We start from the raw sequence: 14,726 nt of genomic DNA, 5'->3' as shown, positions 1-14,726 counted from the left end.
CAGTAGCAATGACTGAAGGCAATTCTGGTTAGCCTAGTAAGTTACAATGGTTTAAACAGTAAGCAGCATCAATCAAAACACAAAACTGAATCCCTCTGAAAGGAAGGCTTTTCCTCACGTATCTCAAATCAGCAAGCATTGCAAAAGGAAGTTACTGCATACACAAAAGATTTTTTTTCCCCACTAGTTTTAGAATTTTAAATGTAATCGCTATTTTATAGCAAGTACATTCACTGGCAAGTTTGTAAAACTAAACAAACATTCCCAAGCTGTATATTCTGGATGTCTTCCCCTTTTTAAAGGGCTAAGCCTTCAGTGTAAGTGAATATTAGGGATTCTTTTGGTTAAGGAGACTTGTATCAGGTGGGCTGGAAGCAGAGACAAAGAAAGGAAATATGAAAGAGGCAGCTATCAACTGCATCACAAAAAAACATTCCTCTAGAAATATATAAATATATGCAAGTATCAGAAAGTAAGCAGAAAAAAATGCCCCCCCCCTCCCCTTTTTTTTAAAAAACTGCAAACCGGGAATCTCACTATCTACAACTGTAGATGAAACTGATTTGCTCAGCTATTAATAAACAGCTACATGCAAGAAAATTCCTCTCCTCCCCAAAGGAATTTGCTATATCCCAGATAGCAAACTATGCTAAGAATTCACCACGAAACCAAAGAGACAAGGGAGAATCTTAGGATTCAGAAACACTGGAATAACAACACAACACTTTAAATGTTGCCATGAGTATGTTATTTAAGTTGCTACTCACTTCAAGTTTCCTAGTGATGATCTAGGAATTACCCAGCTTTCTCAGTGACAAATACATAAATGCGTACCTTCTTACATAGATTTTACAGAAAAATAAGAAGGTGCTGTTTCAAACTAGAGATAAACAAGTGGCAGCTATGCTGCTCACCTCACCCACACAAAATAGCCCACAAGAAGTCAGAAGGAAAATTTTACCTTAGGTTCATCTTCAAAAAAAACTGGTTTAAATTTACTATGCATGAGAAGGGGATGGACAGAATCCTTTCCAAGACAACACCGTCCTACTACGTACGGCTTGTTTCATTTAAAGCACTTAGCTACAGCAGCGTTAGCACATCTACTTCAAAACCTTTCAGAGCCACGAAACCCATAACTATTAAATTTGACAATTAAGCTTTGTAAGTTCTGCTGACATTCCAGGTAGTACAAATTCTTCCTCTGTTGCTCAAGAAAAAAATAAATCAGTAGTGTGCATCATATCAAAAATCTGAAGTCTAACAAATAACAGAACACTACAGTGGACGTGAAAGTGGAACAAAGCTTGGGCTCAGACATTTATAGAAGCATTTCTGAGAGAGAACTCCTGAATAAGTAAATCCAACAAGAACAGTTCTTAAAAACAGAACAGCATCTAAAAAAAAAATAAAGAATAAAATTATTTCTTCTGCAAGAGTTGACTATTACAACAATAACTGTATACAGTATGTGTACATTGTGTACACACGTACATTGTGTTCTATACACTTAATCTGGTTATTACAAAGTCTTACTCATTGCACAGAAGAGATCAGTTTCAATTTTGTTCAGTTACCATGGGAAATGGAAAGGAGAAATTGAAGAAAGTATTGAAGACGTAAGCATATTAAATAACTGCTCAGAAAAACTGTGGGATGTAAGGCTGATGACTTATCAATACCTGTAGCTAGTAAGAACAGGTAAAACATTATACATTAGTTAAGATTTTGCAAAAGCAGATTAAAATCTCTTTGCATATAATGAAATTAGGGATTTTGTTGCAGATCCATGGTCTAAAATTAGAAAACTCTTCATGTTAAGAAAAAAAGCTCCCAAGCTTGTAACATTTTTGGTAAACTACTTTTTATGCTTCACTGTGCAAGTAATTCTGTTTACTTCCTCACAGGTGTTAAGCTGCAGTTTCAACACACACAGCCTCTTTTTCAGTCCTCCTACAGACCAAATACTTGCCTTCAACATTCAACTTCATCGTTATCATTTTGCACCCAAAAAATAACATGATATACTGGTTACTCACAACACAAGGTAGTTCTGTGAGATAAAAGAAAGAGCAGCTAGAGCTGACAAGACAGTTTGTCAGGCAGTCTGAAAATAGTTACATATTTATTTATAGAATTTCAGTACATAAATATATAACAATTTATTAAAATGTTCTTTTTTTACTTTATACATTACAAGGGAAGAAAGTAACAGAGCTAGAACAAGAGTTAAACATGAGAAGAGTAAGTTTTTTTCCCTATTTCTAACTTACTGGCTTCTACTCTTTATACATTATAAATCACGACACTTTTACTCAGTGAAGAGGCTGACATTACTCAGTGTGTCTGAAAATAAAGATGTAATTATTCTTGACTTTAACACACTATTACTACAACTCAGACAGCTACATCTTACCTGTTCATCTGAAAACTAAAATCAGATGACGTAGTATTTACAAAACTAGCATTTAATAATTTCTGAAAATGCTAAGTTTACCATTATTGCACCGAGACCGGCAGAAGTTATTCAGAACAAAGCCTCGGGTCAAGGTATTTTTTGTGTGTGCTCCATCAGATAGGCCCCTATACCAGGTCTCACTGCTATCTAAACTCATCCCCACAGATCCAACAGCAACAGTGGCATGATCTGACTCCGAGACACTTTAAATTACCAGAATAACTAGCTATAGCAGGAGTGAGAGAGGTGGAAGTCAGACAGCATGACTACCACTGTCTCTCCCACACAGCTATCATGGTTAGAAATAAATACGTATCATGCAAGTATTATGGTGGTGAATAATCTTATAAAAAAGATGACATAGTATCAGGCTAAGAGGAAGTGAAGCAGTTGCTGTTCAGAAACTAAACTGCAGACTAAATATCTAATCTTTTGTGGGGTACTACAAATACATAAGGTTGGTTTGTGTTTCTTTTAATGTTTAAAAACACTATTTCAGCATAGATTTCCAATTAGCATCATACTACAAATGCAAGAGAAGATTATAAACATGCATGCTTGTTTCGTAGCAGCTGAACTGTCGGTCAGATGGCCTCCTAGATTTTGTATTACGTTAGTTACTCCAGGAGATCTGAACCTGACCTGTGCTAAAACTGGAGAGAGCCAAGAACAAGCTTCTACAAGCAAGGACAAAAGACAACGTTGAGACTGATGAACGGTTGAGAACAGACTTGTTATTTATTCTAGGTTCTCAAGCACTGGTGGTCTGATGATTCTGGAGAAAAATCTTGAAATTAATAAGCACACTGCATTCAGAAATAACATTTCTGTATTTATCTACCATTTTCTTTGTGGTATCCCATTCTCAGAAAAACAGAAGCAATATTAATCTTTACTGTCCTGATTACACCTTCTTTCCACTGCAGAGCATGAGTGCTGCTGAACCACTCAAAGACCCAGGGTGCAGTTCCACAACATGGCCTGAGCAAAATTACCAGCTAAACTGCTAAATTGCCAGCTAACACTGCTAAAAAAACAGGATGTCTTCTCTTTTTTTCTCCTGCCTGCACCCTGTATCACTTGTGCCCTTCTCTTGCACTGGTTCTGACACGTACTAATTACAAACCAGGTCTCGTCAAATTATTAAAAATGGCACAAAGCTAACTCAGAAAACGGAACATTTTGTTCTGGGTAAGTGAGCTACACTGGCTTACTTTGTGATTATACAACTGTCAGTTTGGCATGAGAGGAAGAACAAACCACGTGGCTAGAAGGCAGAACAAAGACAACCAGAGAACAGTAAGACTCCAGCGTTTCAGTAGCAGAGAGCTGCCATCTTCACCCAGTTGTCATCTGAATCATAGAATTATTTAGGTTGGAAAAGACCTCTAGGATCATCTGGTCCAAGCCACAGCACTATCTTTTTAAAAAGATCTCCCTGCTGGCTTCTGGCCACTAAGTGTTAGTGTCATGCACAGCCCAGACATACTCTCATACTCAGCCAACAAAACCTTGTTTTAAAACAGCCACAGTAAGAGGCAGAACATTTTCATGTTCATTCACATCCATCTGCAAGGACCATCCACAGATGTCCTCGCCCTCCACCCCCATACTCAGGCTAAGCTAACCAGACTGAGGAAATGACTCAGGGTAAAGCTTTTATTTTTTTTTTTTCCTCCTTGCTTAGCTTTCATCCATTTCAGTTCCCTAGCTGGTTCACCCTGCAGCCTCAGAAACTCACAACCATGCAGAAACACTCCCTTTTGGCAGGATCATTTTAAACTACTGGCTGAAATATACTGAAAGCACACCAAAAAAATCATGCAGTTGCTTAGCTCATTTTAAAGTTTAGCTCAATTCCTTCCATAGGATGTGTTTGGTTTTGTTTTAATTTTACCCTCAATAAATCTGTGCAGATTCATTACTGCATTAGCTGTCCGATATTATTCATCAATAATTACAGATAAAGCAGGTGTTGTCTTACCATGTCTTCTTGTCCTGAAGTAAAGCTCTTGGTGATTCACATTTATCATTGCCTTGGAGACTACCCAAGAGTTCAGTGTTTTCAAGAAGACAAGCAAGGCACGTACGTGCCTTGTTTCCTAACAAAGAACGATAACTTGCAGTCTTTAAAGCAATGATATCTGTATGGACCAGAGGTGCTCAGTAGTTTACTTGCAGCATAGCATAAAGCATCCACAATTTTACAAATACATAGATACAAGTGTTCTAAGGGCACAAAATAAAAGCACTAATTCTCTATGGTTTATACTGACACAAGAAATCTGTTGTTACTCTTTTTAAGCAGCCATGATGTCCATTAGTAGGTCAAACACTTTGAGCTAATTGGCAAGAATTCTGCATTAAAATGACTCAGTAACATAAATGATGTAACTTACCAGGTTATGTGACTGAGGAAAAGCATGTTTTGTGAGGACTTCAAATATATCTCTTCTACTGTGCCCTTCTTGCTTTAATGCAAACCGTAAATTTCTCATATCCTAAAACAAAGGCATTGTGCTTTAAGTGAACCAAAGCTATACTTTTTTTCTGATGTACAAATGCTATATTATATACTAAATACCATTTATGATCTGCTTGCAACACACCTCAAACAGTTTTCTTCCTTATATCACAAAACAGAAGAGAGCTTAAGAACTCTCCCAGTAATGCAGCACCACATTCTGTGTGGTGCAAACACTGCTTTGGCATAAAGCCTTCAGAAGTGACTGCACCCAATTCACCAAGAGGTCTCATAGGCTACTGAATGTTTACAGGATGGGATCTACCCCTGTGTTTTCCGACTGAAAATTTGCCACTGATCTGTAGCACCAGACTACATTGTCCCTAGCTGTTTTCTCATCACTAACTTCAAATATAAGCAATCAGTACGTGAACTATTGAGAACAAAGTGTGCATACATCTTCTATTAATGAGTCAAATAGAGGAGCCTAGATATCCACTGGGAATTCCCCCATGACCATATTTATTCATTGCAACACAATTTTTTGTGAGACTAAGGAAAGACAGCTGTTACGTTAGTGTTTCACTGCCTTTCCAGCTTGCAACACCCATTTGAGTTGTTCTTCAAAGATTTTTGGTTTATAAAAAAAATTACTTTTAGAATTAATGAAGTGATGGAGGAACGATGCCTTAAAACAATACTGCTGTGAAAAATCTCTCGTCAATCAGCAGTTACGAAGAGATAACCAATCCCTCTCCTCGCACAGAGAGGACAGTGAGTAGCCCTTCATAAAGAAGTATTTCCCTGACCACTTCCAAAAATATTTTTAAATTTATTTGTAAGGATTACATGGTTTTCCTTCCTGTAAGTAGGCAAGCAGCGAGAAAGGGAACCTGTAGGTTTCATTTCCTAATGAGTTATTGAGAAGTCTTACTTTACACGTTATATCTAATCCATAGGAATTCTCTCCTCTGCTTGAAGCTCCTCCCATTTTCTCAATCCTTGAAATTACACCCAACGGAACATCCAATACCACAATAGGATCCTGCAATGAAATTCAGGGTAAGGAGAGGATTAACCTGAGAAAACGACTCAGGGAAAGTATTCTTATGCATGCCACAACAGAATGGAATACATAGAGGAAGAAAGAAGTGAGTTTCTGGGTTTGATCAAGTGCCCCCTCCCAACACTTCACAAAGTCTGTACATTGCTTGAAAACCATCCAATTGTATAGGCAAATAAAGCATTTCATGCCATAAGACTGAGTGTTCAGGAAAAAAAGATGGCAACGCCCTGTTGTTGCCATCTTGTCTGTTGCATACTTCTGATTCTGCTAGCTATGACTACTTTATTGACATATAGAACAAAACAGAACAAAATGAAAAAAAATCACTAAAAAGTTAGTTGCAACCAGAATGACCTCACTTCAGTAATCCTAGAACCTTAGTTAAAAAAAAAAAAATGCAAACAGATAAGTACATTTTCTTGTCTTTTATGTTGTTGCTTATTGAACACACTACTACTCTCCCTACCCATGTGATATTCTATTAATTGAAGTATTTTTCTTTTCCAACAGCAAGGACAATCAAAATCTTGGCTTACTGATAGCCATTTCAAGAACTATTTGCACATCATTAGCTGCTGCTTTTGTTCTATCACACTATAAATGTGAAGAGAACAGCTACCAAAAAAGCTCCAACAGACAGAAGGTAAAGGTATCATCAGTCCAGGATAAGCGATTAAACCGTAGCTCTACCAGAGGAAAAAAAATCATGCATTTACAACACATTCAACTTCAAGGAGCTTCCATTTTTGTAAGGATTTCTCAGTGGCACAAAGGCAATTACTGTTTAGCCATTAAACTATTAAGATATGGTTATTACAAATGTTACAGATCATTTCAAGTAAAAAGTCTCCCGTGCCATTCCACAAGCATACATGCACACAAGCCAAAACAAATGAACTGCCCACAAAGTAAAGCAAAGGCAGCAGGGTTGAAGAAGAGAGGGCTTAAAGCTCCTGCATCCCTTAGAACCATTTGTGGCATATTACTCACGTTTTCCAGACTTCTCAGGTACAGCCTGTAGTTTGTGATGTATACTCTTCCTTTAACGGGGCCATTAAATGGACACATGTAAATAACATCCTTGTCTGTAAGAAATGCAGCATTTCTTAAGCATTGGGAGAAGAAAAATCAAAGCTATGGAAAACATAAATTAAGCAGCAGTAAAATAAAGACAGCTGCACTCATGAGAGCCACTCTAAAGAAAGCTGAATGAATTAAAGTAATAAATCTAAATTTCATCCATTTGAATTAAGAAAACGTGAAAGTTTCTTACACTAAACTTGCCTGAATTTCTTCAGCAGATTTCACTAGCCTTCCCCAGTAAGGTTTGTATTTTTCCTCTTTCTTGGCACTGTGCAGGAGAGGGCAGGACATAGAACAGTGACTAGATTTAAGTCCTACCTGTGATTACTGAACTATTCACTATCTCAGAACAAATCCATCCTTTTGTTGATACTCTTACATCTTTTAGTGCTCTGTAACCAATTCTCCTGCATTAAAGTATGTAGCTCAGGTTGTAAAGTGTTTAGGGGACTCTCCATCCTGAAGAGAACCATTACATTTCAATTTGAGGCAATCAATTGTAGCAGGGCCATCAGTACTGTTTCAGCGAGGACAGTAAAAGAATGAGCACTAGCACACACACAACTCAAAAAAAAATTAACTGAAGCAGTGCCATTGAAGACTTAAGTGAAGCAATACAAATGACGTATTTCTCCCCGCCCACTTATTTCTTTTGCCCACACCATTTATCTCCCTTCCACAACAAGCACCCTCCCTCCAGCGTGCTCCCCCAAAGCACAGGTAATTGTCATCAGGATCACACCAAACGTCCTTCTTACCCCACATCCTCTCATGCCTTCCCCATAACTTTCCTCATTGAACACACAGGTACTTCCTTTGAAACACCACTTTGGTTTCAGCTCAGCCAGTCTCATTCACAAGTTAATCTAATAAATACTTGTGTGGGGAGCAAGAAGCAGCTTCATAAATAAACAGCCTCTTTCAGTTGCATTCTGATACCTCCAAATGTCCATGAGTGCGAGGCTCCAGCCCAGGAAGAGCCTCCACCGAGTAAGGAACCACTACACATAACGTGTTAATCTTTTTCACGCTACATCATCATATGGAAAGGCTAACAAGTGTGCAAATGCTAGCTGCATGCCATGTTTTATCAATGAAGCATAAGATTATACCTTGGGTAATCACGGTTTGGGCTAAGGTTGCACACCACTGTACAAAATACCAATACAATAGTGTGTGGAGTGTATTATCATCATCTTTTGACTTCAGAAAGCTTAGAGGGATTCTTGTCACTGAACACACACTACTTAGCTTGTAGGTACAATAATGACACATCTTGACTTAGCGCTTCTATGCATTACAGAATCTGTCACCAAGATTTCAAAGACTTAAGAAGTTATTTGTGGTGATAAAAATTCTCTAAAGTGATTACTATGGAAAAAACTAAGCCATGACATTTTAGCATAGCTTACCCCTCAGCCCAAACTATTGCAGACTATGGAAATGACCCAGTAAGACAGACATGTGACTCCTTGGACATGCACTGCATTAGATGCTACATAACCTCTTACCCGTAACTCTAGTCTCTCCTGGCAGACGAGGTATTTCTTCATTTTTTTCCCAGTTAGTTCCATCTTGTAGAGTCTAAAGAAAAAAATACAATAGCCTATCGTATTTTATTTACGACTGTTTCCAGTTCCAGATTTAAAAAAATAATAATTTCTGCATGGGAAAGAACAGGGTTTTCCACAGTAGAAACTGACACGCTGAACCAGAACAGGAACACGCCACTATCCTGAACTGCAACTATTAATTATTTAAAGCTTAAGCAGACCAAAATGTACTTATTTGCTAAAGCTTTCTCATTCTAAAGGAACAATTATATATATTTGTAGTAAATTGGAATTAAATTTCTGTACCATTTTTTCCTCTAAAATTTCGTACATTTAATTTTCCGAATCTGCTTGTCTTGGATAAACAAATCAAGTAAAAGCACTTAGGCAGCCTACTCACAAATATTACACCAACTCTACTAATCTGTGCTTAGCACATGCAGTAGCCTTTCAGAATGATTAATAAAAACTTCTGGTTTTGTAGAAGTGCTTAAAGGTAACTAAAACCTTAGGTTCTGTTTTCTTGCAAACAAGTGGCATTTTCTTCAGCCACAGGTGAACTTGCTTTAGCATGAATATTTCCTGCTAAAGACCAACATTTTAAAAAATGAACCAGCCAAACCGAACTAGAAATAACTCAGCAATTGCCGTACAGAATTTCTCTACTGTACAGAATTGCCAAAAATTTGCAAGAATAACAAAATATTTCAAGGTAGAAAGCAAATATAAGAATAAGTACATTAGAATTGATGTCAAGGAGGCACTCATAACTTGTGTTCCAGAGAATATTTATCCCATCCACTCTGAAAGATATTTAAACCAGCCTAGTTAACAGCATTTAAATTCTAGCAATAAAAATGTGTATATATAATCAAGGAAATCAAGAACAAAATCATTCAAATACTCAGTTTTCTATCTAAATGTGGAATATAATGATTTCTGGGACCTCTGTCATAGAAAACATAAAAGTTATACTCACCCTTTTAACTGAGGAGCTCTCCAAGGAGTTTGAATTATATTTAGGTGTCGATGATGAGGCCATACTGAGTATCTGAAGAGAAAGCACAAATTGGAGACTTAAACTTCCTCTTCGAATGCATACTGCTTACAGAATAGATTTAGACATTAGAAGGCTGCAGGTAGACATCAAGAGCTTCCAAGAATGTCTTACAAGTTAGTATTAATTTTAAAAATAACACGATGTCTTGTAATTCAAGGCCACTATTTAAAGACAAATTAACAAGAAACTCATTAATAGCACTGGGAATGGTTCTCATATATTCTCAACTCAGGCTGCATGTTACAATTCAGTTGTTTGAACACTATTTTTAGTCAAGCCAACAGACATTAGTGCATCAGCACTTATTTTAAGTGACAGGATACACATGCTAGGAAATGCAACTTATGTGGAACATTTGTATTGAGAATTTTGATGCAGGAAAACATGAACAAGCTACAAGATTATTGCACAGTTCTAGAAATCACAAGCGTGTCAACGCACTCAGCTGCTTGATGAAGCTGAAAAAAAAAAAGGAAAGAAGGAAAAAGCAGTTCTATGGTAATTTTACAGTTAAAACCTATCCCCCATTTCGAAAACTGAAACTTCAGTTAGCCCACCAGAAGGGGGAGTGTCCAGCCTTCTGGTCTGAAGAGCATTGATTTAAAAGAGAAAATGTGCGGGAGGTGGTGTATTTTGTTTTAAATGGCATTGATTAAGAGACAGAATTGCATGACACAGGACTAATCTTTTTAATCATTTCGTAACATCGCACACGGGATCTCTAGAACAGACACTGGGAAAATGCTCATTCTTGAAGGCAAACAGCAACTTCACACCAAGTTATACCTCCCTTTCGCTAATCACACACCCTCTGTCAAGCTGAGCTACCAGCGTACACCAGTCTTTGAGAGTTATTGTTTTAGGGGATTACAGATGACACCATCTAAACATTCTAGCCAAAAATGAGCTCTCTCTACCTACTATTCAATGAAAAAAGTTTGTACAGACGTCTGCACCACGACAAGTCAGCCTGCACTCCACTGGGCCTATGGTGACACTGCAGCAGTCCTACAGGAGCAGTAAGGACAGATTCAACTGCAAGATGAAAAGAAAACCCCTGAGGTTACTGTATCAATACAGGGAAACGTGCAGCCACAAAGTGGAAAACCTGGACCTTAACTTCTCGAGGTTTGTTATCTCATTACGGTGCCCCAGTTTTCCATATTTCATAAGGAATACACAGGAAACCTGACGTGGTGTTTAACACTGCAGTATTCAGTGATACAGCTTACCGAACGACATCAAAATCTCACCACAAGCAAATTAAAAAAGAATCCTGAAGTTGAAGAATTAAGAAAAATGCCTTTGAATGCTGAACAGCCTGCGTGGCCCTGCTACACTGAGGTTATTACATCCTTCCTAGGCCTCCTCCAGTCCCAACTTTCTCCTTATCCTGCAAGAGAGGCGTCCTGAACTAATTTTAGTGCAACTCCACCCATTTAAATGAAATGCTATTAGCAAACAACATTAAATCACTGCTTTTAGACTACCTGTGACTGCAAAGCTACTACAACATTGGAGACTAATGCCTTGACTATAAAATAGGGTATTTTGGCAGCTTTTCCTTCATTACAACACCTTACATACTATGAAGTTTAAGGCAGATTTGACTTTTTCCTATATTGCTGTGTTAGTTTGTCACTGAAATCCCAGCATTTGTTCGGATGATTTTCCTTAATTTCTAAAAGCATGCTTAAGTTTTCTAAAAGCAGTTAGTTATAAAGATAAAAGGTGCATTTACCAAGAAGCTTGTTTTAAACTATTTTCCATCTGAAGTGGTTCTGCTCACATTGACGTGAAAAGCAGCAGGAGAGACGTGCATTCACAGAGCTCTAACAGCAGAATTTTGGGTGCACGCTCCTGTGTACTTAAGTTTACTTTGTATGAAATTCTTCCAACAGCCCATAAGAGTGATTTTTTTAAGCATTAAGTGAGAATGAATTCACTCACTGACTCCCATTTCTATAGAATATTTCATTATAGTATTACAACCAATTACTGCTTCATTGCCAACACTTCAATGATGCAAATTAGACTTATTCAGAGCTAATTAAGTTCAATAAATATGTATTGGAGGTAAGTGTCGTCTGTCAGATGTTGCTTTTAATCCATTCAAAATGTTTTCATTTAAAAAGCTGGTGCAAATCATTTCACCAGCGTAAGTGGAAGAATTTTTAGTGCTACCTAAATGTTGCTTTCAACCCCAATCACACTTTAAAAACCCCAAAACTAAGCAGTACGTTTATAACACCCACATTTCCCTGATTTTTATTTTAAGTGAACTCAGTGAGTCAAGGAATTAAGCTTCTTTTTATAGAGCACCTGTCAGACAGCACTTAGAACAGTGCCTGCTTTTGGGCCCCAGGACCAGCCAGACATTGACTCGAGCAGATGGACACAAGAGGAGCAGGCACTGAGAAGACAGAGCCAGCCAGGATCCACAAAGTGGTGAACAACGAGAGGACAATGCAAAAAAAACTGGAACAGGTGAGCTCCTGTCTCGATATAAAGCAGAAGAAAAACAGAGGAAAAGCCAACGCTTTTACACCACAGGGGTAGGCAGGCAGTGAAAGTGTTGCGCAGGGAGGTTGCAGTCTCCTTCCTCCGAGGCTGAAGACCCAGCAGAACAAAGCTTTGAGCAGCCAGGTCTCATCTCAAAGCGCATCCTGATTCGAGCAAGGGGGTGAATGATACCCCCAGCAGCCCCTTCCAACCTGAATTACTGCAATTCTGTGATCTTCAGGCAACAGGCAAGCACAAAGTCCCATTTAAAAGCACCTATCCAACAAGAACACAACTCCAAACAGGAGGAGGACTCCTCTTGTCTCCAAAGAGCAGACAATTTTGTCAAAACCAGTTAAAATGAACATGCAGTATTTCCTTTTTCTATTATTTCTTCTTTTCTGACAAATCGGCAGGTTGCCAGGAACAGTTTCTGCAAAGTATTATTGCCCTGAACAATTCAAAAGCCTACACCATCACGGTCCTAAAATAGCTACAACTTTCTAATTATCATGGAGCAGCAGCAGTCCTTCCACCCAGGGAAAAAAATCTTGCAAGTAGTTTTCCACTGCAAACAGACTTTATTCCCAGTAACATCCCTACGTACTTGTGTACTTGCACCAAAGTTGAAAACCATACAAACCTCAGGGTTTGCCACCAGCTGAACAGAGGCACACTAACTCTGCAAAATATAAAACAAATCAGGCAACTGTGTTTACGATATTTGGCAGTTACAAAGAGGTGAGCTTTCTTCCTTGGATCTAGCACAGCAAGGAGACAATGCAATTTTTTCTGGACTTAACTTGAGCTGATAAACAAAGCTTTGCTAAAATTACCCAAACTTACTACAGAAACACTACCAAGAAACATAGGCTCTGATGATCTTACAATAACTAAATGACTTGGGGATTGTCTTTCCTTTAGGGACCGTATTTACACTTGTGCTTCCTAGGAGTGGAAGCACAGCGCTGTTTGAAAGGCTAGGCACTAAAGGGCAAATTTTGAGAAGTCAGTTCAAGGATCCTATCTGCTTTTTTACAAGCAAACGCCGACACATGCCCTGAAATTAACTTTGGAAAATGCAACCAAGCTTCTGAGGTTTAAGAAACTCGAAGTGACCAAGTAGCAGTTCTTTAGGTTCTTTGTTGCCACCAGATTAGAGGATGCGAGGGAGACAAAACACAGCACACGTTTCAGCACACTTTCTCATGCTGCCTGCCACCTGTAGAGACCTCATGAGACATGCGAGGTGAGGGAAAAGGCAAAGAAAATTGGGGGCAGAGGTGTTTAGCACATCTGCCAGTCCCCAAAACTCAGAAGCTCACTGGCACCATTATTCTCCCCTCATTAAAATTCTGGAAAAAAAAAAGTGCTTATTGATCAGTTGGAGCAACAACCATTTTGACAATGCTTAATGTAGAAGGAAGCTTTTAATTCTGTATAGCCCAAGATGTTGAATACAACAATCTGGAAAGATTGAGGAAACGAAACTGCTAAGTTACCAAACATGGAAGAGATTTAAAGAATCTGCTGAGTAAGGCAAACACGAGGAAAAGACATTAGTGACACCCATGGCTTCAGGCGTGTGTGTATATATATATATACACACACAGAAAGCAGAAGAGCAATGGTCCCAGAAGCTGAGGGAATGGCATGGAGCTGGGACAGGAGGGTCAGGCTGGCTGTTAGGAAAATGTTCTGCACCCAGAGGTGCTCGGGCACTGGGACAGGCTGCCCAGGGAGCAGTCACTGCACCGAGCTGCTGGAGTTCAAGAAGTGTTTGGACAACGCTCTTAGACATCTCCCTCTGGTTTCGAGCCAGGAGCTGGACCCTGTGGGTCGCCTCCACCTCAGGACGTTCTGTGACTCGAAGGGGACAAGCACAAGAATTATTTGCTTTGACATGATTCAGATTTATCATTAAGGTGAAAGTGGTAACAAAACGTTTGACTGAATGTTTTCTAGAAGCACCCTGGTTACTGTCACACATCAATACCCAGGACACAAGATAACACCAAAGATCTCATAGCCCTGCTTGGGATAATGGTTTGTGTAAAATAAAATCTGTGCGTCTCCAAGGCCTCTCTTGGTCACGTATCTACAAAATTTACTCCTTCACTATCAAAGCAATTCAGATCACTTCTCAAAAGAGTGATATTAGTCTTTATCACGACACTTGCAAGCAATCAGGCCATTGGGCTATTCATTTAAGATTTGCATCTGCTAGTCCAGATAAAACTGAAGTCATTTTCCTACCAAATCAGGAATCATTTCAAAGAGGAGAAAAAATAGATTAATAAACTTTTTTTCCTGTGTTTGAGGTAAGCGTAAGTCAGTGTGAGCAGACAGAAAATGCTGCTTGCATTCTCACTAAAACAGAAGATGCAAAAAATGAAGAAGCAAATTTATAGCAAGGTATGCTCATATTGCTGTACCAAATAAAACTATAACCTACAGAGCTGGTAAGAATATAGTGTCTTGTGTGTCCCATAATAAAATTAGAAGCATTAAAAAAGGCAATATCCTTAAAACAAAACACA

At 38.5% G+C, this 14,726-nt stretch overlaps 1 protein-coding gene across 8 annotated transcripts in view; it reads right to left on the bottom strand.

The window, feature by feature from the left end:
- MTM1 (myotubularin 1) overlaps positions 1-14,726 on the bottom strand; it is a 45,282-nt gene that overhangs the window by 18,975 nt on the left and 11,581 nt on the right. For all 8 annotated transcript variants that reach the window (XR_004750398.1, XM_035324973.1, XM_035324969.1 and 5 more), the window contains 5 exons: positions 9,604-9,675; positions 8,583-8,655; positions 6,979-7,073; positions 5,857-5,967; positions 4,858-4,959 (listed from right to left, as the gene is read on the bottom strand). Coding sequence is in view for 7 of the 8 variants with exons in the window: in XM_035324969.1 (XP_035180860.1) it covers positions 4,858-4,959; positions 5,857-5,967; positions 6,979-7,073; positions 8,583-8,655; positions 9,604-9,675 (453 nt within the window). In the remaining variant the exon portion in view is untranslated. The remainder of the gene's footprint in view (positions 1-4,857; positions 4,960-5,856; positions 5,968-6,978; positions 7,074-8,582; positions 8,656-9,603; positions 9,676-14,726) is intronic.

Source organism: Oxyura jamaicensis, chromosome 4, assembly GCF_011077185.1.
Source record: "Oxyura jamaicensis isolate SHBP4307 breed ruddy duck chromosome 4, BPBGC_Ojam_1.0, whole genome shotgun sequence".
Lineage (NCBI taxonomy): Eukaryota > Metazoa > Chordata > Aves > Anseriformes > Anatidae > Oxyura > Oxyura jamaicensis.
Note: the sequence above shows the minus strand (reverse complement) of the source record. Positions and strands in the feature narration are given on the sequence as shown.